This window comes from Petaurus breviceps, unplaced genomic scaffold (assembly GCF_028583685.1).
Source record: "Petaurus breviceps papuanus isolate PSGF00001 unplaced genomic scaffold, PetGlider_PUasm1.0 379, whole genome shotgun sequence".
Lineage (NCBI taxonomy): Eukaryota > Metazoa > Chordata > Mammalia > Diprotodontia > Petauridae > Petaurus > Petaurus breviceps.
Genome location: NW_027186303.1, coordinates 2,958,757 through 2,984,000, shown reverse-complemented (window position 1 = coordinate 2,984,000; position 25,244 = coordinate 2,958,757). Strand labels below are relative to the sequence as shown.

The 25,244-nt window shown below is 43.2% G+C and overlaps 1 protein-coding gene across 3 annotated transcripts in view; it reads left to right on the top strand.

Annotated features, from left to right (window-relative positions):
* Positions 1 to 25,244, top strand: part of NUAK1 (NUAK family kinase 1) — an 80,769-nt gene that overhangs the window by 17,356 nt on the left and 38,169 nt on the right. For all 3 annotated transcript variants that reach the window (XR_011170478.1, XM_069099401.1, XM_069099402.1), the window contains exon 2: positions 19,050 to 19,170. Coding sequence is in view for 2 of the 3 variants with exons in the window: in XM_069099401.1 (XP_068955502.1) it covers positions 19,050 to 19,170 (121 nt within the window). In the remaining variant the exon portion in view is untranslated. The remainder of the gene's footprint in view (positions 1 to 19,049; positions 19,171 to 25,244) is intronic.

The following is a 25,244-nucleotide window of genomic DNA, read 5'->3' as shown; positions in this document are numbered from 1 at the left end:
TGCCTTTGCGTTAATCATCTCCCATGTTTGGAATAACATTCCTTTCTCACCTCAACTGCAAAGACTCATTGTGTTCAAAATGTAGCTTATGTACTAATTTTCACAGGTAGTGTGGAGTAGTTTGGTGGGGGAACATTGAATTAAGTCTCAGTAAGACCTGGATTCAAATTCCACTCCTGATAGTCACTAACTGCATGACCACCGGCAGGTCACTAAACCTAAATCTCAGTTTTCTCATCTGTAAAAGAGGGGTTGGATTTGATGACCTAAGGTCCCAGCTTCCGATGACCTTGTCCTTCTATCTAGATAAGCGAACTGCTCCGAACCTGCTAAAAGCTCATTTTCCTCTTAATGATCTGGAGCATTCAGGTGAAAGTATTTATCTTGGCCTCAGCTCTACTTGGCATCTGCCTCTTGTCTTTTGTTTCAACACCAGCCAGGATTAGTGGCAGGCTGGGCCCTGAGATGCACTTGAAAGTGTCTTGCGCTATTGTCTGCAGCCTGGATTACTTTCGATGGCCCGCCCCATCATAAAAGCTGCATAAATCATGGAAAGTGCTCTCTCTTTTGCCTTCTCATCTTTCCCTCAGATGGGGCGCACACATTGGAGTGGGCTTGCGTTCAGATGGCGGCTCCAGGATACTTTAGTTGAACCGTACAAGACCATTAAGCAAATGTAATGGCTTTCTGGAAAGCAGGGCTGGGTGTTTCCAACCAAGTGTTTTACATAGAGAACATCTGGGGAGTATTGGTATTTGGGTGTATGGCAACATCAGAAGGCAGCTTTCCTGAGCTCAGCGGGGATGTTTCTGGGCTGTGGCTGCTGGCTATGACAATGCTGTTGTGAGGGGATGCTTCTTTTGAAGTTTTGCCATTGAATCTGCGCCAGCCCCAGGAAGGAGTGTTGTCCTTCCCATTTCTCCTGGCATTCCAATTGTTCCTATTCTCCACTCAGCCAAGGCTTTCAGTGGACGCTTCTATGTTGTGTTGTGTGAACCAATTTTTCTGGTGACCCAAACTGAAGAGATTTCATCTCTTCTCTCATTGTCTTGGCATGAGCAGAATCCCTTTCCTGGAATGCACTGCCTCCTAACCTCTGCTTCTTAGGACCCCTAACTTCCTTCCAAACTAGTGGCATCTTCTTCATGAAGATCCCCTGAGACACTAGTGTCCCACCCTACTCCCCACCAAAAAAAATATCCTGTGTTTAGTTTGAATATATATTGTCTTCCCCTCAGATGTATACTTGTTGTTTCTCCTAGTAGGAGGGAATCTCCTTCAGGGCAGGGACTGTTTTATTCTTTTTTTTTTTTTTGCTTTTTGGAGGGGGGAAGGTAGGGCAGTTGGGGTTAAGTGACTTGCCCAAGGTCACACGACTAGTACTGTGTTAAGTGTCTGAGGCCAGATTTAAACTCAGGTCCTCCTGACTCCAGGGCTGGTGCTCTATTCCCTGCACCACCTACCTGCCCCTAGACTGTTTTATTCTTGTCTTTATATCCTTGGTGCCTAGAACAGTGTCTGGTCCATGGTAGTCATTTGACAAATGTTTTTTGTTTGAAGGAAGGTGTTGGAAATCCAGGGACAGGGTGTGACTTTGGAGCCCTTTGGCAGGCTAGAGAAGCCTATAGACCCCTTCTCAGAATCATGTTTATAAATGCATAAAATAAAATACATTGGATTACAAAGGAAATCAATACTCTTGAAATATTTTTATCAGATTTTTTTTTGAGGTCAGTGATTCTGTGGATCTTTTATTTGGTGGACAGACAGCAGAGAGAGGTTTTGCACTCAGTGCCTCGGCTTGCGACCTCCAGTTTGTATCAGTACTTGGAGCGGCTTCTACTGGAAGAGCCTGGGACTGCAGCTTTCGTGTTTTGTGTTTTGGGTCTGAATTCTTCCCTGTTTTTTTTTTTTTTTGCTGGTCTCCACACCCAGGAACATTCACATACCTTTGCCCAACCTGAATGCTGTAAATCAAGTGGGCTACACTCATAAAATGGCTGTGCTGAAAGAAATCAGCCTTAGATTCCATATAATTGGTGTCCTTATACATTTCATAGTCATAGGATCACATACTAGGAGCTATGGAAGGTAACTCAGAGGTCTTCTCGTTCAGCTCCTTTAATTTTATTCTGAGGCTCAGAGAAGGGGGTAATGACTGTCCCAGGAATTACAGCCAAGGCTCGAAGGGACCTCAACCCATCTTGCAGATGAGGAAACTTGGGCCTAGAAATAGGAAGGACCTTGCCCAAGGACTCAACGGAAACAAGCGGTAGAACACATAGGCTGCTTCACCCCAGAGCTTCTCCACTCATCTTAGCATGGGCTTTGGAGTGAGAGGCATAGGTTCTAATTGTACTTCAGTTGCTTAATACCTGTGTGACTTTGTGTAAGTCACTTACCCTTTCTTCTAGGTCTCAGTTTTCTCCTCTGTAAAGTCAGGGGTTGGACTAGATAGCCAATGAAGACCCTTCTGGCTCCAGAGCTAGGATTCCATGAGGGACCATCTCAAAAGACACAACTCTGTAGCAAAACCTTGCCTTTGGTTAACTAAAATAACCTATTCTGTGGCTCAGACTTAAAAGGCTGCTTAAGGAGAGACTGTGAGTTGTGCTTTGCAATCTTTGGATTTTCTCCATGCTACCCATTTGGGATGTCAAAACCAGACAGACCAGTTTCAGGTTAAATTAAGAAAAAAGTTTTATTGATTCCTTTTTTTCCCTCTATCACAGTCATATTTGAACGTCCCATCCCCCATACTAATAGAACTCTCCTTCCAAACTAGTTATGCAAAAATAAGAGTGTATGTATATATGCATATATGTAACATTCTACCCCAAGAGTCTTCTCTGCCGAGATCATGCTTTGTTTTCTGAGACCAAGATTTCCAATCAGTTTTGAGTTCTATCTAAGAGCATTTACACTCCTGTCTTGGATCTGTAAGGCCAGTGACATCAGGCCTTAAGCATTTATTACGTGCCTGCTGTGTGCCAGGCGTGGTGTTACATTCTGGGGATACAATGGAAGGCAAAAAGATGGTCTCCAGCCTTCAGGAATGAGTCTAATGGGGGAGACAATATACAAACAACCATGCACAAACAAGATAGATAAAAGAGAAACTGGAGGTAATCAAGGAAAGGAACTAGCATTGGGGGGATCCGAAAAGGCTTCTTACAGAAGGTGGGATTTTGGCTGAGACCTGAAGGAAGCCAGAGAATCAGGGAGCTGGAAATGAAGAAGATGGCTAGAGACACTGCCCCGGGTCAGTTAGGTGGTACGGGAGTTAAAGTATTGGACTTGAAGTCAGAAAGACCTGGGTTTGAATCTGGCCTCAGACATTTGCCTTCATTGTGACCTTGGGCAAGTCACCTGTAAAATGGGGGTGACAATAGTACCTCTCTCCCAGGGTTATTGTGAAGATCAAATGAGAGAATATTTGTAAAGTGCTTAGCACAGTGCAGGGCAGGTGGGTAAATATGTACGACATAAGCGTTAGCTATTATTATTGTGTGGGAGGCAGGAGGCCAGTGCCACTGGCTGGGGCCATCTTTAGTCGTCCTGATCTGTTTCTGGCCACTGGACCCAGGTGGGTCCTGGAGGAGATAGTGAGGCTGGTAACTTTGCACCGCCCTCCCTCACTTAAATCCAGTCCACTTTCAAGTCATGGCATCCCCTTCCCTAACGTCAAGGTTCTCTAGAGAAGGAAGGACAAACAACACTGGTTCAAAGAGTCCTGGAGGGAAATAATTTGTAAGCAGACTAGAAAGGTAGGAAGAGGCCCAGATATGAAAGGCTCTCAAAGCCAAATGGAAGATTTTCTATGGGATCCTGGAGGGGATAGGGAGCTATGAATGGGGCAGTGAGGGTCCATGTGGTCAGACGTGTGCTTCAGGAAGATCTCCTTGATCACTAGAAAGGCGGCATATGGGCTGCAGTGGGAGGAGACTGGATGCATCTTCAGAATGAAGTTAATAATTAAAAGAAATGTTCTCAACGAATTAACCATGCGTGAATAAAAACGTTTTAGCTATGTGTCTGTTCTTGTGGGATGCTGTCAGATGGGGCTTTGGAAACTAGCAGAGAATTTTGATGGAAAGTGATGTCCTGGGTGTGGCCGACTTGAAAGAATGCTGCCCTGCCCTTCTACTGAGGCAGGTCGGGTCTATTCTGCAGACTGCCAAACAAAACTGGAATTGGAACTGAATTGGAAGGAGATTTATGACTGTCACTCTTTAGCTTATCTTTTTAGTGGGGGAATAGAGGATATATGGGGAAGACAGAAAATAAAGAGCGTTGGATAGGACCTAGTCAGAGGACTTGGGCTAAGTATCTGTGATACTTATATATTTGGTAGCACCTATCCTGAAACACTGAAAAGAGACAAAGGCCTGGGTTCAAATCATCCTGATTTATTCTCTTACTTACTATCTGTGTGACCCTTGAATAAATCACTTCTAAGACCTTCCTCTCCCTCTGTAAAATGAGGGGGTTGGCCTAGATGAGCCCTCAGAGTGCCTTTCCAGCTCTAAATCTATGTTCATGTTACTTCCTCTCTGGGCCTCAGTTTCCTCCCTTGTAAAATGGAGGAGATGAACTTCCTTCTAACTTGAAAGCAGTTTTCCTAACGTCATTTCCCTTCTCTTAGGCTGCAACTGCATAAACTTATAGATGTTGTGTTTGTGATAAGTGACAGATGCATGATTTGAACCATGGTCTGCCAACTCCAAAGCTGGTGCTTTCCTATAGTACCACCCTATCTCTCCTTCTCCTTAGAAGGAGTGAGTTACGCTTTATGGAAGACATTGTTACAGCTTCTCACCCTGGAAGATCCTTCTCTTCCTGGTGCCCCTTCTTCCACTTGGTGACTTTCTCCTAGAATCATCTCCATTCTAAGGAAAGATCCAGGACAGCCATGTTCACTCCTTCTTCTGGTCCCTCTCTTGACTCTCCAAACTCTTCCCTCATCCCCCTTTCTCTTCCCATCCCTCTTTCGTTCTACTTTAAGTACTGTATTCCTCCATTAGAATGCAGACTTCTTGAGAGCTGGACTATCTTTCTGCTTGTATTTTTATTTAGTTTTTGGCACACAGTAAGCACTCAATCAGTGCCTAACGTTGACTTTATGAGATACTCTCCAAGGCTCTTCTCATCAAATACAAGGTCTCAATGTGCTTTAATTTTTCTGGGCCTCATTTTCCCCTTCTGTACAATGAGGGGTTAGGACAAGTTGGTCTCTGAAGATCTCTTCAGTTCTAAATCCTAGGGTCTCCCTCTGCTGGAAGAAAAACTCCCAGAGTAGAAAAAGGACCAGGCCCTTGACATTGAATTTGTCTCTCTGCCACGTGTATACTGGCCCAGGTTCCACTATGCTTGGAGGCTGAGAGATAAAGTTGTGTAAGCCTGGGCTCTTCCAAGCCACGACATAAACAGACACAGAACAATCAGACGTTACTCGTTTTGTTCCTCCGGTTTAAATGTAACCTTAGCCTGGTGGTGTTCCAGGAAAATTATAACCTGGAAGGAAAGTGACTTGACTCCTCTTCTGCAGAAATTCCAATCGGATATTGCATTTGGCTTTGTACAATGGGGAAAGGCAGAAGTAAGCAGCTGTTTGGCAACTGGAGGAACACACTTGAGATTGCCTCATTTTTATGCTCTCTGGTTCTGGTCTTCCTAGATGTGTCTTATATTGAACTAGGGGAATTTCGCATATTGGCTTTTGTGTTGACCCACAGCACTGGCTGGCACACAAGGCTGGGATACTTGTAGAGACCAGTTAATATATGACTTGAACCCTCCACTTGCTGAATAAAAGCCTACACTGTTGCCAGGGAATTGTCTTTTGGGGTATGTTCAGCCTAGACTGTCTAATTATATTTTAAAAAAAAGGATATTTTTAGCTTTTCCATTGCTTTGGTTTCCAAATATAGCCTTCCTTTCTCCCCTACCCATTGAGCTATCCATTGGATTAGAATCAAAAGGAAAGAAAAAGCAATTGAACAAAATTAATGAACACATCCACCAAATCTGATAGAAGATGCCCTATTCTGCATACATAGTCCTCCATTTCTCCAAAGCAGTGAGAGGAGGTCAAATTTTCACTTCTTTGGGGGACAAACTTGGCTATAATTATACAAACTCCTGGGGGGAAAGAGGGGACACTCCCTCTACCTATGTAAATCTATCAGCTTCCTTGGAACAGAATAGCTTTAGAGAGTTACCTGAAGGCACTAAAAAGTTATTATAATTTTCCTTGGTTACATAGACAGTGTGTGTTAGAGATAGTATTTGACTATACTATTCTATCTCTCTAACACACACACATACACACAGGTTCACAGAATGCTATGTAGATAGTGCAAGAATAATTAATGTCATTTAACAGATGAGAAAATCAAATCTTATGAAGATTAAATGACCTGTCCATGGTCAACACACACCTAATAAGTGGGAGGAAGGGGCTTTGAATATAGACAAATCCAGCACTAATTTTCCCCCATTAACTCACGCTGCCTCTCTCCATAGAATCATTCTCACTCTTCCAACCCGCCACAGCTACACAGAGATGGTCACACCTGGGATCTTGCCATCGCTCACAACTGCACCACTTTCATGTTCCTGAACTCTGAAATCCCTTTATCTGATGACAGTTTCCTTCTGCCTGTCAATGCCAAAACCTTCGGCAAGAACTTCCTCTTTTCCTTGATAATACCTTCTTCCTTGCTAGGTTTTCAAGACATTGGTATCAAGGTTCTCCTCATAACCTGTCTGACTTCTTGATCAGTCTTTGTTGGATGTTCATCCAAGTCACACTCACTAACTGTGGGTGCCCCCACTTGACTCTGTCCTTCCTCTTCTATATCCAGTCATCTCACTAGCTGCCATGCATTCCACTAGCATCTCTATGATGATGATTCTTAGATCTATTTTTCCAGCCCTAATCTCTCTTCTTACCTCCAGTCTTGCATCTCCAGCTCCTTATTGGACATCTTGAGCTGGATGTCTCATAGGCATCTTAAACTCAGCATGTCCAAAGCTGAATTTTCATCTTGACTTCTCACTTTCTCCACCCTGTAATGCGAAGAAAAGGCAACTTCCCAAGGTTCAAAATACCAGCATAACTGCTCTCCATTTTATTCAGTGACAAGTTAAGAACAGAGAAAATCAAAATATAGCATAATTCAAAATACAGCATTTACCAAGTGTAATTCCATCAAGTACTCCCCCCACCCCTGGACATTACATTCATTTAATCAATCACAAAGTCCCTCTTCTAAATATTTCTCCACCCCTAGGCAGTACATTCATTTAGTCAATCACAAAGCCCCTCTTCTCAAATGGAGATTAGTTTCCAATCATAAGTAAAGTACATTCATTTGTTCAATCACAGAGCACAAAAAAGTCAAAAGTTCCCCACCCTTGGATCACAGTTGAATCTACTCCAGAGTTACAACAAGCTTAAGCACAGCATTTAATACCCAAAGAGAGGTCTTTTCTTCATCTTGACCCAAGGCAAGTTCTCAGCAATCTTTGTTCCTGGGGAGACAACGCTTAGCAAGGCCACAAGATTACATTGCCAGTGTCTTCATTAATTCATTCTCTGTCTGCAGAACAGTCCTAGGACCCTTGAAAACATTAGCAAAACCCTCTTCCAGGATTTCTGTAAACATACAACAAGAAAATCCTTCTTCAGGGCTTCTGAACCAACAGGAAGGTTCCAGAACCTCTGCAACAACAGCATTGGCCTTCACCAGTAGGCACAATTCACTCTCTGTCTGCAGAACAGTCTCAGGAGCTCTGAACCAACAGCAAGGTTCTAGAACTTCTGCAACAACAGGACTGTCTTTCACCAGTGGACAAATCTGGCAAAACAACACCAAAACAGACAGACAAAGTACCAGCATAACAGCCATGTCTCCTTAGTCCTTGGCAGCTCTGGGTGGCAGCTCTCAAAAGTCCTGGGCAATTCAAACTGGCCCTCAGCAATTCTCTCCGTCTCTCTCTGCCTCCAAGTTTCTGCTTCCAAAAAGTTCTTCTGCCTCTCTCTTTGCTTGTGTCTCTCTAAATTTACGTCACCAGCCCCTCCCAGTTCAGCACTCTCTTTTCTCGTCAACAAGTCCATCCCATAAGTGGGATTCACAAGCTCTGGGTTTTAACAAAATCAATCCGAAAACCAAGCCAATACAGAGGGATCTTTAAATTTCATTACTATTACATACCCCCAGCTGATCATTTGCCATGTCCTGTCAATGTTACATTTGTAACTTCTCTCAATGTCCCTCCTTTTCTCCTCTGACACTTGCCACCACCCTGGTGCATACCCTCATCACCTCATGCCTGTATTATTGCAATATCCTGCTGGTGGATCTGCCTGCCTCAAGTCACTCCCCAGTCCAATCTGTCCTCCATCTGCTGCCAAATTGATCTCACTAAAGCTATAGACTGAATGTTATCCCCCCTATTCAATCAACTCCAATGATTTTTGCCTCCAGGATCACATAGAAGATCCATCTGTTTGGGCTTTTAAAGCCCTATATAAGCTGGTCTCTTACACCCTATGCGATTTAACTCTTCTCTAGTGCCTAAGGGAAGCTCACTCTAGGCTTCCAACGATGCCTGGTACATTGTAAGCAGTTAACAAATGCTTGTTGGTTGATTATTCATTCGTCTTCTCAACTAGGTACCAAACTGTTGTTTCTGTGTTGCTGAAGAATTGCTGAATGCAGTTGGCATCCTCCAAGCCTGGAGCCCTGGGGCAAAGTCCTGGTTTCCAGTCCTAGTTTCAACACCATTTTTGCATTTTTTTTTTTCTGCTTTGTTTTTGGTGGGTATGCAGGCACCATTCAACATGAACCTTCTCATAAACTGACTTTTGGATTTTGGCCAGGGCTATCAGAACTCAAACCCTAAGGAGAAAATGCAGGAAAAAGGAAGCCGATTTCCTGCCATCCCATAATTCCTCATGCAGAATCACCTGCAATGACAGGCTGACATTTTTAGCTCAGTCCTTGAAGGGTGAGCAGAGGGAAGGGAATAAATCTCCATGCTGATAACTCTTTGAGATTCCAAACTACTTCAGCCTCTTCAAATGAAATCAGACTTGACGTTTATCATCCAAACATGGAAAGCCTCAGTGGAATCCTGGAAAAGTGTTTCGGAGCACTTAACAGGATTGCAGGGGAATGAGTCAGGCAGAATCTTTGCATCCCTCTCCTTGATTTTTTAATCCACATGGTTTGCAGTCTTCTAATTTATGCCCCTCTATCCAACCCTCATTAGTTGCTATCTATAGATTAGAGACCCCACATGAACAATGGTGAGATAAGCAGCACTTTCATTTTACAGATGGAGAAACTGAGGCTCTGAGGATTAAATGATCCCCAAGGTTAGATGACTATTAGTCAGCATTTGAACCCAGGTTCTCTTCTGTCCAGTTCTCTTTGCACTAAACCACCCTGCCTCTTAGGATTCAGAGGAAGAAATGGAATCTTTTCTTTTAAAAAAAAAAAAAGCAAAACAAAACAAAATATTCTGTTGATGGAGTTTTTTTCTTTCTGAAATCACCTGTCTCCATAGTTTACCTTCCCTTGTTACAAAGAAAAATAATTATTACAAAATACTCAATAGTATGACTGCAACTATGTATATACCATTCTCCCCTAATGGTGCCCCACCTCTCTGCTCTTTTCTCAAGGATTGTCACTGGTTTTCCAGTTACTCAATTCAGCTTGCTCTTAGGGATCTTTTCATTTACATTGTTGTAGTCCCTAAGAGAGGGTTAGCTTAGTGGATAGAGCCCTAGGCCTGGAGTCAGGAAGATCCAAATTCAAATCCAGACTCAGATACTTGCCAGATGTGTGAACTTGGGCATGTCACTTAATCTCTGCTTACCTAGGAGGCAACCAGGTGGTTGAGTGGATAGACCTGAGTTTAAATCCACTCTCAGATACCTACTAGCTGTATGACCCTGGACAAGTCATTTAATCTCTGCCTTAATCAACTGGAGAAGGAAATGGAAATCCACTCCAGTATAAGAAAACCCCAAATGGGGCCCCTAAGAGTCAGACACGACTGAACAACAGTCCTTGAGTTTATTCTTCTTCTGTATCTGTATTTTAGTCTATATCATTTCACACAAATCTTTTCATGCTCCTAGAAATTCCTCATACTTGTTATTTCTTATTGCAAAATATTATTCTATCATATTCAGATACTGTAGTTTAAAGGTGTCAAACTTGGGGCCTGTCCTAGATTAAAATATAATGGGGAAATGTTTAGCAAAGGTAACTAAAAGTACATATGACATAGATAATGTGAATTTGTGGCTTTCTATGCAAGTATGTGGCACAATTTGAGTTTGAGGCCACTTTTGTAATTGAGTCAACCTTTCTCTATCCATGGGCACCTACTTTGTTCTTAGGTCTATATTTTCCACCAAGGTCACTGCTATGAATGTTTGGGTCTGCACACATGTATATGCACACTTGTGTATATACATTTATATGTATGTATTTGTACATACATGTCATGCATGTATATATGCTGCCTTTGTCTTTGATCCCTTTGGGGCATAAGCTGGAAGTGGTGTCCAAAACATCGATCATCATTTATGGGTCCCAAACATCTGCTTCTGGGAAGCATAAAAGTTATGAGTTAATCTACCTTCCAGTTTTTTCTTTTGATAGGTTAAAACAGTGTTGATTGATGAAAGGGTAAAACCTATAAACTTTTAAAGTGTTGTATAATGTAGGCTATAATTATGACTATTACATTAGTAATTGTCTGTGGGTATGTTGGCATTCCCTAAAGGGAAAACAACTCCCTGAAGGTATTTCCCTTCTACCTCTCCAGCCATTGCCATGGGTGGAACCCTTTCTCTACCTAGTCCCTTCCCTGGCTCTCCCCACCCTTCTCCATCCTAACCCCCCAGGGAATGGGACTTTGTTGTCAAACTCAGAACTCTTGGTTCTCAAATAAATTTGCTCTTCGAAAAGGGCTGAGGAAAAAAGTCTAAGAGGTCTTGTGAGCTCCCAGAGTCCCTTGAGGGATATAATACATTATGAGTTGCTTCAGGAAAGGGATTTTAATGAAGCCTGCCTGAGTGTTACATAGAATTGGTCCAAGGATGGCCTCTGATCTTGGTTGATTTCCAGGTTTAGTTGAGTTTCATGATATTTTCTGAGATATTTGTTCATTAGTCTTATTCTTATGTGAATGGCAATTACCAAAAAGAATGAGAGGAGACCTCAGCTGCTATCTAGCTCAACTCATGCCCAAGAGGAAACTCCACTATAAACAAGAAAACTGAACAAGTATTCAACCAGACCATTCCAGTGAGGTGAACCCACCCCCATAATGGGGTGGGAAGCTGGCTATGTGACCTTTCTGGGCCTCAGTTTCCTCATCTAGAAAATGAGTTTGTTTATTTACAAGATCTCAGAGGTCCGCAGGGGCGGCCAGGTGGCTCAGCGAGTAAGAGCACTGGTTCCAGTGTTGGGACGACCTGGAGATCGAATCCCGGACTCAGACACTCAGCACCACACCCAGAAATAACTGGCCGTGTAACCTTGAGCAAGTTACTTAACCCCAATTGCTTAAAAAAAAAAAAAAAGATCTCGGAGGTCCTTTCCAGCTCTAGATCTATGAATTTCTCAAGGGCTAGTCCATTCCACTTACTGATAGCTCTATCTCTTAGGAAGCATTTCTTCCCACTGATACTAAATGGACCTGTTTGTAACTTACATACATAGCTCCCATTCTATCCTCTGAGGCCAAGCAGGACGAGGTTCCTGAGACATCCCTCCTCCTAAGCAGTGGGGTCACTGCTTCTCAGTCTTAGACAAAGAAAGCCAAGGGTCCCACTTAGGTTGGCTTCTTTTGTTGTTGTTGAATTGTTTTCAGTCATGTCTGACTCTCTGTGACCCCATCTGCGGTTTTCTTGGCAAGGATATTGGAGTGGTTTGCCATTTCCTTCTCCAGCTTATTTTACAGATGAGGAAACTGAGGGAAACAGGGTTAAGTGACCAAGGCACACAGCTAGTAAGTGTGTGAGGCTGGATTTGAACTCATGAAGAGGAATCTTAGTGACTCTGTGTATTACAATGCCACCTCGATGCCCAGGTTGGTCTTTAGTGTAACTTTAGTTTTCCTTCTTTGTGCAGAGTAGCCTCCAGACCCTTCTTTAAGACAAATCTCTCTCCTAAATGTCTGTAAAGATCTTGGTATTTTATGTAGTTTGTGTCCCGTTCTAAATATGGATTCACAATATGAATGGCCAGAAAGCTGCCAACCCTACCTGGGATTAAATAAAAGTTGTCTTCACTTATCTGAAATATTGACAAGATAGAAACAAGTCTTCTTGTATAGATTCCCGGAATTGCAGAATCTTCATATGGGAGCAAGCAAGAGACAGTTTAGTCTCATTCCTATTGAGGGAGGCTCTGACCTCTACTTTGTGGTATTCCTGAGAAGTGGTGGAAGATCCAGAGACAGGAAGCTTACTACTTCCTGAGATAGCTTTTTTATCTTCAGAGGACTTTGAGATAGTTATCTTCCAAGAACTCCAACTCTTAGGACAGGGTTTTGCTTATATTGAGCTGGTTTCCCTCTAATCCTCCCCTCCCCATTTTCTTCTATCCATTCGTCTTCATTCTGCCCCTTGAGGCAGGTCTTCCCTTTGACAACCTTTGGGCTATTTGAAGACAACTAGACTGTCTTCCTCCTTCCCTCCTTCCCCCAAAAGTTCTCTCTAGGCTAAACATCAGTTTGCTTCATGATGATGATGATGATGATGGTGGTGGTGGTGGTGGTGGTTTTGTGGTGGTAGTGATGATGATGATGATGATGATGGTGATGATGATGATGATGATAATGATGATGATGATATTGCTTCCAGGAAAGTGTTTTTAAAGAATCCTGCCTAATTGTTACATAGAGTTTCCTCAAGGATAATAATGAATAATAACAGCTATTATTTTTATAGTACTGTTTGCAAAAGCGTTTATATTATCTCATTCTTGCAATAACTCTGTGAAAGGGGCTATAATTATCCCCAGTTTATAGATGAGAAAATTAAGGCTTCAGAGAGGTTGTGACTTGCCCAGGATCATACTGTCAGTATGTGTCAGAGGCAGGACTTAAACTCAGCTCTTCCTTGATTTCTAATCACTATGACATCCTGCCTCACTTTCAAAATAATTTATTGATGCTTTTTAACTTTATTTTAAAAGTACTATTTCTTCCTAATGATTCTCTTTCTTCCCCTCAAAGAACCCTTCCGTGTGTGTGTGTGTGTGTGTGTGTGTGTGTGTGTGTGTGTGTGTGTTGGGGAGCAAAGAGGACTGAGGTTGGGATACAGTATGATTTGCCCCAACATCTGTTTATCCCGGTAATGGCCCTGTGCATTGGACCCCTCTGGGAGCAAACCTGTCAGAGATTTATAACTGTTGTCTATGATAATCAAAACTTTCCATCTATAGCAGCCACAGTGGGAAAAAAGCATTCAGCAAAACTCAGAGTATATAACTGTTCAAAAGAGAAAAATGTTCAACCTCAATGAGAAGACCTGGCCTGTTTGATTTAACAAGAGATGGGAATTGGCCTGGCCTAATCTCTCTTAAATTTTCAGGCTCTGGAAGTGGGAAATCCATGGGTCTAATATTAAGCCAGGTGGTCTACCAAGGTTTGAAGCCTCAAACTGTAGGGTGGCCCGTGCAAAAGTGATCCTTTTACAAGCCACGCCACACTGTCTAGACTCCAGAATGTATTTTAAATGGGCCATCCTGGGTAATATTAACTGTAACACCTGATTTCCTGAACCGGCCAACTCATGTCTCCTTTATGTGTGAGGTTCCTCTGCCTTCTCTGAGAGCGAGCTGTAACTTTTTGAAGAATTTATTATAACAGACATTTTAAAAAATGAAATTATAACTCAGTAACCATCTGGGGGGAGAGCTTGCAAGGCACAGGGGACTGGGAGCTTGTTGTAAAATTGGGAAGATCTAAATTCAGGTTTAACTTCAGACATGTAATGACCTGAGTCACTTACCCTCCTTATGCCTCAAGTATCTCTATAAGATTAGACATTTTAGAGCAAGTGCAGGTGAATATTGCTAGTGATAGCATTTAGATAATGCCTATGTGCCAGGAACTGTGCTAAACAATTTTACAATGATCTCATTTGAGCCTCAGAACAGCCCTGGGGGCGGAGTTTATTATCCCCATTTTTGTTAGTCATTTCCAGCTCTTCATGACCCCACTTGGGGTTTTCTTGGCAAAGACAATGGAGTGGTTTGCCATTTCCTTCTCCAGCTCATTTTACACACGAGGAAACTGAGGCAAACAGGGTAAAGTGATTTGCCCAGGGTCACACAGCCAGGAAGTGTCTGAGGTCAGATTTGAACTTGGGTCTTCCTAGTTCTACACTATGGCATCCTCAGACACTAGGACTGTTTGATACAGTAGCTAACTCCAGAGCCTCCAATTGCAGGGTACTTTCCGCTATACCTCGAATTAAATAAAGGCATTTATCAAAGAAGCTGTTTTGTGGACAGAGGGTGAGGATTGTTGTGGTGAAGAGCTCCTGAGCCCCAGATTCCTTCCATAAATAACAGGGTAAAAATGTCTTCCTGCCACTTCTCCTCCCCCCCCCCCCCCAGCCTCCTTAGATCAGCCCACAGAGGCCTTCCTCTTCTGACCCTCTCTGCTTCCTTGTCTACAGCAGTCACTTGTCACCGGCAGATTCTGCTTTGTGGCACCTCAGGAGGTCAGGGTGAAGTCTGTATTTGGCTGGTAGCCACAGGACTGGGTTTGAAATCTGACTTGGTCACTCACCGAACTTGGGCAAAACATTCAACACCCCAAGTCTCAGTTTTCTCATCTGTAAAATGGGAAAATTGCAATAGGTGACCTCAGAGATCCTTCCAGCTCAAAATCTGTGATTTTATGATTCATTGGCTAGCCTGCGCCCTTCTATTCAATGTTTGAGCATTGACTCAAGAGTCCTGGGTTCTCATCCTGGTTCGTTTGGAAATTCAGATCAACAAACTTTATTAAGTGCCTGCTGTTTACAAGGCCCTCTGCTAGGTTCTAGGGAAAACAAAGATGAGAAACAAAATGAAAATTAAAACTTCCTTCTGAACTCTCCGTTCTCTTTCTTAGTAACTCCAGCTTTCAAAAAGTAACATCCATCTGGCGGAGATGTTGGGCACCTTTAGCAAAGCTGGTCCAGTCTGTCTGGGCTTGTCCAATGTGATCGCTGGCTACAGCTGAATGGAGACTTAGAGACCTAGAATAACCAGATCATTTTGCAGATTAGGAAACTGAAGTTAAGTGACTTGTCCAAGGTCACATAGGTAGCATCATAGTTTTAGATATAGAAGGGAAACTTAGAGGCCATTTTTACAGATGAGGAAACTGAGGCACATAGTGTTGAGGTGATGTGCCAGATACTAAGTATCTGAGGCTTCAAACCCAGGTCCTCCACCTCTATTGCTAGGGGTGGTCTCAGGTTCTCTTCTACATGAGCACTCTAGGATTCCTCCTAGAAGCACATCCCTTCACAGCATCCTTGGGAAGTGAGTCGGAGCCAAAACCAGCATCCTTCTTTTACAGGGTCAATGGGAGGGTTATAATGGAAAGAGGAGGGGCTTTGGTGGAGTTGTAGGGAGCAGGCTTGGCCAGTGTTGGTTAGACACCTAAAGTTTCCCTGGCACTTAATGGAGTTGTATTGAGAATCCAAACATTTTCCCTTTTGTTCCTTGTCTTCAGGATCCCCTTTGGCAGATGGGGAGAAGGGGAGGTGGGATTGTCTGTTTCTTAACTATTAGCTGGGATTCACAAGCCAGCTGGTTCCCCTCCCTCCTGCCATGAATGGTATTATCCCTTCATGGACCATGAATGGGGAAAGAATTTATCCTTATTGTATATCTGACAATAGGGGCCTTCTTGAGTTCTTCTGCAGAGCCAAGTGCAGCCCTTGCATAATCAGAGGGGTGTTTCTCCCCCCCCTCCACCCCCAGGCCTGTATTTAGTTCATATAAGAATGCAGGAGTGAGTCCAAGAGCCACCCACATCCTGGTTGTCTACAGGGTCTAGACATGGGTTCACAGTCTCCTCCCCTTCCCCCCTGCCCCCAAGAAAAAGTATTAAGGATCCCAGGAGTCAAAGAATAAAATGAAGGATTTTGAGGCAGAATTCTGCAGTTGTTATAGCAGAATGACAGAAACTGGCGGTACTTAGAGAGGGTAATGCTGTCTACCCTTATAACATTGGCCGAGAAGGAGCCCTGGGGCTCAGTTAGGGGATAATGAGATTCTGCTAAGGTTTGTTTCTGGTCCATTCTGTGAGGCCCCCTTCACCCTGCTGCTGCTGGGGGGTAGGGAGGTAAGGGAAGGCCAGCCTTTGTCTCCTGTAGGGATAATGAAGGGATTGTCCTGAATAAACTTTTTTATTTTTAAAATATATTTTAACTGATATCTTTTGATTTTTACATCCATCAAAATTTCCCAACATTTTTCCCTCCCAGACAACTATAGAAATGAAAAAGGGAAAAAAATAGCTTGGCAAAAGGACCAGATAGTATATAAGGTCCTACTTAAAAAAAATTAAATTAAAAAAATTCAATTAACAACCGATTTTCTCTCTTTCCCCTTTATCAACTCCCCATGGGGGAAAAAACCTTTGAAGTCCCCTGGGGGTGGGGGAGGGGGAGAAACCCAAAATTTGAAGCCAAAGGACCTGGATTCCACTCATAGCTTTGCTCCTTACTAACTTCCTGGCCTTTGGGAAGTCCCAGATAACCCCAGTTTTCTTATCTGTACCATGAGAGTAGTGACACCTTCCCTACTTCTCCTGGAGGAGCAGTGCACTTTGCAGATTGCAAACTACCCCATAACTGTGGCATTAAGGTGCTCCCAAGAGCTTTCCCCACTAACCTCTGACATAGGGCTGAGAATAGAAGTAGGCTACAGTATGAATTTGTCCTGGAATTACACACATAAAACGGAGCTAGGAAACCTTAGCACAAGGAATATTTGAGCTGGGAGGGAGCTTAGAACAGGGAGTGTCAGAGCTGGGAGGGAACTTAGAACTGGGAATGTCAGAGCTGGTAGGGAGCTTAGAACTGGGAATGTCAGAGCTGGGATGGCATTTAGAATGGGGAATGTCCAAAGTGGGAAGGATTATAGAGATGATCAATTTCAACCTCCTTATTTTGTTGTTGGGTATAATAAAGCAAGTCTTAGAGAAGTGAAGTGATTTCTCCAAGGTTATAGTCAACTGGTTAAAGTTGGACTTGAACCCAGATCTTCCGACTCCAAGTCTTTCAATTATACTGGACCTTACTAATTGATTGATTGATCAATGCTTATGAACACAGATCTTCTGACTCTAATTATACTGAACCTCACTAATTGATCAGTGCTTATGTTCCAGTAATGTTTCATTTTGGTTCCTGATGGGACCTTGGGGTTGAGGAGAAAATCAGTAGCTGGGAGGGTCATTACTTTTATCTGTGGAAGGGAAAAGTGGAAGTTGAGGATCGCTGAAGCTGGTTATCATTCTTTGTGAACTGGAGATGAGATTTGGTTTGATGGGGTAGCACCTACTGAGGACCGGTTTTCTCTGGGGAATTTTATGCTCTCTCTGTCCAGACAGATGGCTGACCTGTCTGTCATTCATGAAAGGAGGCCTTCGGGTCAGAGCTGAGGTCACAGGAGGAGAGTTTCAAGGGAGCTGTGGGTACCACAGACACAGGCTTTCTGTAACTGGCAGTAATTTTTCTGGTCTTATATCCAAGTAGTTAATTTTTTCTTTTTCTTGTTCCCAGGACAGACAGATCACATGGCCAGCTTCTTCACAGACAGAGACAGTTCCTTTGGCAGGCAGGTTTTTCCTTCTTAGGTTATCCATTGTCATTTTTTGGCCTTTTATTATCACATGAGGGCTGGGTAAACTGGCCCATGGTGACTTTCTTTGCTAGCTATTTCATTTAATCCAGTAACTCCTTCAGAGACCATATTTACCTAGAGTTTTTGGCATTTGCTTTTGGGTGGCAGTGCAGTCAGTCTCTTCTTAGGGATCAGCTTGGCACAGGTACTAGACTTAAGAGTCAGGAAGACCCAAGATTGAAAGTTGGCCTCGGAGTCAGGAAAATCAGGTTTGAGTCCTTCCTCTGACACAGACTGACTGTGTGGCCCTGGGTAAGTCATCTAACTTTTTAGCGCTGTAGGCAACTCTCCAAGACTCTGAATTCCCTAGAAGGTGTCAATCTCTTCTGGTGGAGGAGACTCACTCACTGGGAGTTCCCTTTATTGGTAAAATCTCAAGTTTAGTAAGCCAATAAGCATTTGTTAAGCCCCTTATTATGTGCCTGGATACAAATGCAAAACTTTTAAAAAAGTATTTCCTTATGACAACTCTTTGAGATGGGTTTAGTGCAGGATTATTATTCCATTATAGAGGTGAGGAAACTGAGGCTAGATTGTGGTCACAGAGCTGGACTGGATTACACATATAGCTTGGGCTCCAACCCAGGACTCTTGGTGCCTTTTTCACTTGCCATATTGAAGTTTCATAAACATGGTGAGTGGGGGGAAAAAAAGTGGTTTCTAAACTGGTCTTAGCCATTGCATGGATTTGCTCCACAGTCACAGATGTAACAGCCACTTGTGTGGATTGGTTGGCATATGAGGCCCATCTAATCCTTGCCACTCTTTAAACTGGGCCTTATCTTGCTTTGTTCTAAGATGTTGGCAATCTATTGTCAATGGCACAATTAGCCTCCATCATTGTTAAGCTTCAGCCATAGGAAGACCCCAACCCCAAACCCTCAGAGTCCTGCCCATCTTACTTCATGCTCCCTGTGTCAGTGGGAAGGGTGTTTTTGCTATAAATGAAAGAAATGAGAAGTTTTTCTTTTTTCCCCCATCTCTGTTTTCTTCATTGTGCATCTTGCCAAGTGACATCTGTATTTATTTTCCCAACTCTTTCAATGGCTGATTTGCATCTGTTTAGATCCCTGAATAACATTTCATTTCCTGACTTTATAGGTTGCCATAAAATCCATCCGTAAGGATAAGATTAAAGACGAGCAGGATATGGTTCACATCCGACGGGAGATTGAGATCATGTCGTCCCTCAGCCATCCCCATATCATCAGCATTTATGAAGGTCAGTGATGCTTCCTTCCCTGGCACCCCCGACTGACCCCGCTCAGACCAAAGAGTCTCTCAGGGGGTTATGTGTCTGGTGAAAGCCAGTCCTCATAGTTCAGTTTACAGAATGGCCAGCTGGGATGGCAGCCTACTTAGCCTTCATGATGACCTTGGATGCACCTGGTTAGACCTACTTGTAAAGCATCATTGGTGTGTGGTGAGCTGGGTCCCATCAGTTTGATGTCACATAGCAACCCAATAACTATGCCTGCTTTCTAGGATAGAGGCTGCCTACAGGTTTCCCTAAAAGACAAACAAATAAAAACAAAGACAGCTATTTGAGGGGTGGGGTGAGTGTATATTTAATTTAACAAGCATTTATTTTTTATTTTTAATATATATTTTTCTTTGATATCTTTTGGTTTTATATCATTGAAATTCCTTCTTCTCTCCCAGCGAGCTATCCCTTATAACAAATATTTTTTTTAAAGAAAACCCCAGCAAAGCTGATCAATACATAGAAAGAATCTGATGACGTGTAATTTAGCAAGCATTTATTAAATGCCTACTGTGTACAATACATCATGCTAGAGGCAAAGGACTAAAAGAAAAATAAGAAAGAGTCCCTGTCCTTGATATGGTGTAGTGGATAGAGAGCTGGCCTCAAAGCCAGAAAGAACTGGGCTGATGTGCCGATTCTGAGTGTGACCTTGGGCAGATCACTTAACTTTCTAATGCCCTGGGCAGCAATTTGAGACTATACATTGTATAGAGTTTAGTATATCGAGTATAGTGTAGAGCTCCTTGTACCAGGGAAATAACAGGTCTGGCACCTATCCCCCTGGTGTCTTCAAGGTGCAGATTATATTCTTTCTTTCTCTTTCCTTCCTTCCTTCTTCCTTTTCTTTCTCTCTCTCTTTCCTTCCTTCCTTCCTGCCTTCTTTTTCTTCTCCCCAGCAATTAGCACAGTTCCTGGTATACAATAAACACCTAAGAAATGCACTTGGCTTGAGCCGACTTGTGTACAGCCTGTGCAAAACAAATACAAGGGAATTTGGGGAGAATGGAGGGAGGCTTTCCAGAGGAGATGGCACCTGGGCTAGGATCCCATCTCAGAGAGGAGGCAGCTTTGGGATGGAGTTGCCTTAGAGCAGCCGTTCTTTTGATAAACACATGGCCTGATCTTGAATAAATGAATAAACTCCAAATAGGCCCAAGGGACACCAGGAGAGACAGGGCTGTTTGGCCAGCCAGCAGATGGTTTGCAAATGTAGCCTGAGTTATCTCTGCTATAGTATAATAGGGGAAGGAGGGTGAGAGGGGGAAAGATGGAGGCAAAAGGAAGGGAAAGGGAGAAAGACATAACATCAGCATAAGTCTCAGTTTCCCTCACCTGTAAAATGGAGTGTTGCCTCTGAGGTCTCTCTCTGCCCCTTTGCATGCTGAACACTGTAACCATGGAGTGTTATAGAAGTGATGTCAGCTATTACTAATATTAGAAACTGACTTTGGTAATATCTTATCCTGAGTGTTTGCTAGTGTGCCTTTCTCAAGTGTTTTTGGAGGTTTTTTGGGTTGTGGTTGCTGTCAAACTGTGAGTATGCTTGTCTATTTCCATTAGCAGCTGTTAGAAGGTTAAATAGGGCCAGAATTTGGATGGTGTGGAGAATAACAGACTCATAGAGTGTTTTTTTTAAATTTAAATTATTTTTTTAATCACTCAAAGTCTGCCTTCTTCTCTTTTACCCTTTCCTTGTCTCCCTCCAATGAGAAAGCATGAAGAACAAATATCCTGCTACAAAATTGTGTAGTCAGAACAAAATAAATTCTTACATTGGCCATATCAAAAAAATATGATGTTGGGGGTGGCCAGGTAGCACAGCGAGTGGGAGCACCGGCTCCAGTGTTGGGATGACCTGGGATCAAATCCGGGCTCAGATACTTAGCATCACACCCAGAAATAACTGGCTGTGTAACCTTGAGCAAGTTACTTAACCCCGATTGCTTTAAAAAAAAATATGATGTCTCAGTATGTACTGAGACTCATAGGATGTTAGAGCTGCAAATGTAAAGACACAGAGGATTATCTACTTCAATTCTGTTCATTTTTCTTTTCTTTTTTTTTAGATTTTTCTTTTTGCTTTTAGGAGGGGGGAATGTAGGGCAATTGGGGTTAAGTGACTTGCCCAAGTTCACACAGCTAGATTTGTGTTAAGTGTTCTAGGTGGATTTGAACTCAGATCCTTCTGACTCCAGGGCCAATGCTCTATTCACTGCTCCACCTAGCCACTCCTCTGTTCATTTTTCAATGGGGAAAGTGAGGCTCAGAGAAAAGACTTGTTGCATGTCCCACAGAGGTAGCTGTTAGTGGCGTCTTCCTGGAGCTAAGGCTGGTGATGTTCTAGCCAATTAATTCTCGTCCTCATTTTATAGATGAGGAAACCAAAGCTTACAAAAAGAAAGTGACTTGTCCAGGGTCAAACAGTCAGTAATACCTAAAGCAGGATTGGACCCCAAGAGTTCCTGACTCCCCAGTCCAGTGTCCTCCTATCCCCTGTTGCCTCTCATCAATTCCTCTGTCCCATCATTCTGGGCTCCAGAAAATCCCCTGTGACTTTATGGTCCTGGACAACTGAGAGAAAGCCTCACCTCTGCCACATCGCTGTGTGACCCTGGGTAAGTCATTATCTCTCAGAGCCAGAGGCAACTTTCTGAGGCTGTAAGCCATAGAATAACTGTCAGTCTGAATTGGGAGAGGGAGTTTCCCTACAACAATGACATCACAAATCAGGTTCATAAAAATGTGGTGATCAAATATATGCCTACGTCTTGGGGAATCTTTGTGCAGGTACTGTTTTATAAACTCCAAAAGGGCTTTAGAATTGTGACATTTTGGTTAACTATTTTTTTTTAAAGCAATTGGAGTTAAGTAACATGCTCAAGGTTACACAGCCAGGTGTTTCTGGGTGGGTGCTAAGTGTCTGAGCCCGGGATTCTCGATCTCCAGGTCATCCCAACACTGAAGCCTGTGCTCTTACTCTCTGGGCTACCTGGCCGCCCCTTGGTTAACTATTTTTAAAACATTATTCCTGTTGAGATCCCAGGTAGAAGCTTGGATGTTCTTAGCCCCTCAGATGTATGAAGTGCCTAGGCCTGTAAAACACTATGAATGCTGGCATTTCACCAAGATTGTATTGAGTGGCCATGTGGGCAGACAGAGTGCATATGGCTCAGCCTTCTGGTCTTCTTTTCTTTTCTTTTTTTTTTGTAAGCAATCGGGGTTAAGTAACTTGCTCAAGGTTACAAGGCCAGTTATTTCTGGGTGTGGTGCATGAGTATCTGAGCCCGGATTTGATCCAGGTCATCCCGACACTGGAGCCAGTGTTCTTACTCGCTGAGCCACCTGGCTGCCCCTAAGCAATTGGGGTTAAGTAACTTGCTCAAGGTTACACGGCCAGGTGTTTCTGGGTGGGTGCTAAGTGTCTGAGCCCGGGATTCGATCTCCAGGTCTTCTCAACACTGGAGCTGGTGCTCTTACTCTCTGTGCTACCTGGCCGCCCCCTGGTCTTCTTTTCTAAGGAGAATCCAAAAAACTAAGAGAAGGAATCACATGGCTTGCTGTTTTCAGAGCTGGGACTCGAACCCTGGTCTCCTGTCTTTTCCAAATGCCGTGTTGTACTGGAGGGCAGCCATGCTGTGGGACCAATCTACACCCCTTGTTTCCCTGCCTCTCCATTCCTGGAGTGCCCTTCCTCTTACCTCCACCTTCTAAAGCCCTAACTTCCTTTAAGGCTTAACTCAAGACCTTCCATTGCCAACAGGAGCCCTAACTTGATCCCCCCCCCCAAGTTGCTGATTCCTCTTCCAACTAGTTACTTTGTATTTCCTTTGCATATATTCTGAATTGACTTCTCTTTTATGTGCATAGAATGTAAGCATGTTGAGCATATCATCACTTCTGCTTTTCTCCCCCTCCTGACTATCATGTAGTGAGATAAAAGAAAAACAAAACCTTGTGATTTCACTGGTAGAGGGATTCCCAGAGATAGAAAGTCCCTCTACCATTGCAGGCTGGCACCTTTTGTAACTGACAGTCTTGGGTAGTAGCCTAGAGCCTTTTGAGACTAAGTGACTTAGCAGGGGTCATCTAGCCAGTATGTGTCAGAGGCTGGTCTTGAACCCAGATTTTCCAAGACCAGATCACTATTGTACAAAAGAGTGATTCCAAGCTACTCTTCACATAACAGGTACATCGTAAGGACTCATTGAAAGAGCACTGGTCTAAAATCAGATGACTTGGCTTCAAACCCCACTTTTTGATGCATGCTACTTGGGTGACCTTGGACAAGTCACTTAACTTCCTGGGTTTCATTTATCTCATCTGTAAAATCAGGAAATTGGACTAGATGATCTCTGAAATCCTTTCCAACTCCAGATCTGCAATTCCCAGGACAGACGAAGGCTGACATACCAGACCACCATCCTTGCATGGTACAACAGTCAGTATCTTTTTGACCCCTTGGGGGAAGGAGTGGATGGTAGGTGATTAATCCCCAAATTTGTCAACTCTGCTTCAGACAGAATCAGGCCCCTGTCTTTAATGCTAAGTAAATACAAATGGATTCCAGCGAGCTTTCTAGCCTGGCTGATATATTTTATAATGGGGTGGGAGAAAAATTATCTTCCCCCTTGATCTTCAAGAGGTGGGATCCCTGTTCTCAGTCAAAAGAAATTCCATCTTCTCAGCAGGAAGGTAATTGGTGATATGGAGAGAGTGGCTGAAAAGGAAGGGTTTTGTCAAACCTTTGATGTTCTGAGAATTGGCTGGGAGAGATAAAAACAGATCTCTCTAGTTCTCATTTCAGGACCTGAGCTCTGACATCAAAGCGGGATGTTTCACGGGACCCTCCCCAGCCCTCCCTCTCTGAAAGCCTGTGATATCCAATATGTGAAATCTCGTAGCACATATCTTTCTTGAGATGACCCTAGGGAATCCCTGAATCCCATCTGGTCATCATTCCATGTGTGAAGACAAAAACCTGAGAAGTCTGGTGTCTGCCAGACTTGGTAACTTCCAGGTCCTCATTTCTGTGACCAGAAATTTTTTGTCTTGTTTCTTCAGGATGATGGTAATAATGATTTCCACTTCTATAATCAATAAGCAAACATTTGCTAAGCACCTACCATGTATCAGACCCATATAAGAAGCAAGTATGACATAATGAAGACTTCGTGAGTGGTAGACAAAGGAGTTTATGGTACCAGGAGGTCAGTGTAGACTAGAATGGTCCAGAAGAATGGTCCTTCATAGAGGCTAGATTGGAGCCAGGTCCTGAAGGGTAGACAGAATTCAGATACAGGGAATACAGTATCGCCATTCCATGTAGAAAAAATGATGTGAAAAAAGAAGTGACAGTGTTTGTGGTGTAGACAATCAGTCTGACTATACTGGAGGGTTTGTATAGGGGAGTTGTGAAAGATCAGCTTGGGGAAATAGATGTAAATCATGACTTTAGAACATTGCTGTCCCTTGCCTGGTGGAATATAGGTGTGGAATTGTCATACATGGCCAATGGGCTGATTTTTCTATGCATCAGTTCACTGGTTACAGTTTTAGAGAATTGTTTGGGGCACTACAAGGTTAAGTGACTTGCTCAGGGTAATACAACCAGAAGATGAAGATGAATCTTCCTGCTTCCAAGCTCAGTGGTCTATCTACTGTGCCACATAGCTACTCCAACTTGCCTGTAGTAGGTCTTTAATAAATATTTGTTGAATTGAATTAAATGACTATATTGGAGAAACTAAATGCCTACTGTGTGCTCAGCACTTTGCTAGGCACTGAGGGGGATGCAGAATGTGGATAAGACATATCCAGTACATTCCTTGGCATTGCCCTTCTTTGGGACTGGGACATAAACTGATCTTTTCCAATTTAGTGGCCACTGTTGAATTTTCCAAATTGGAGTGCAGCACTTTAACATGCATTATCTTTTAGGGTTTTAAATAATTCAGCAGGAATTCCATCACTCCCATGAACCTTGCTGTTAGCGAGGCTTCCTAAGGCCCACTTGACTTCACTCTCCAGGA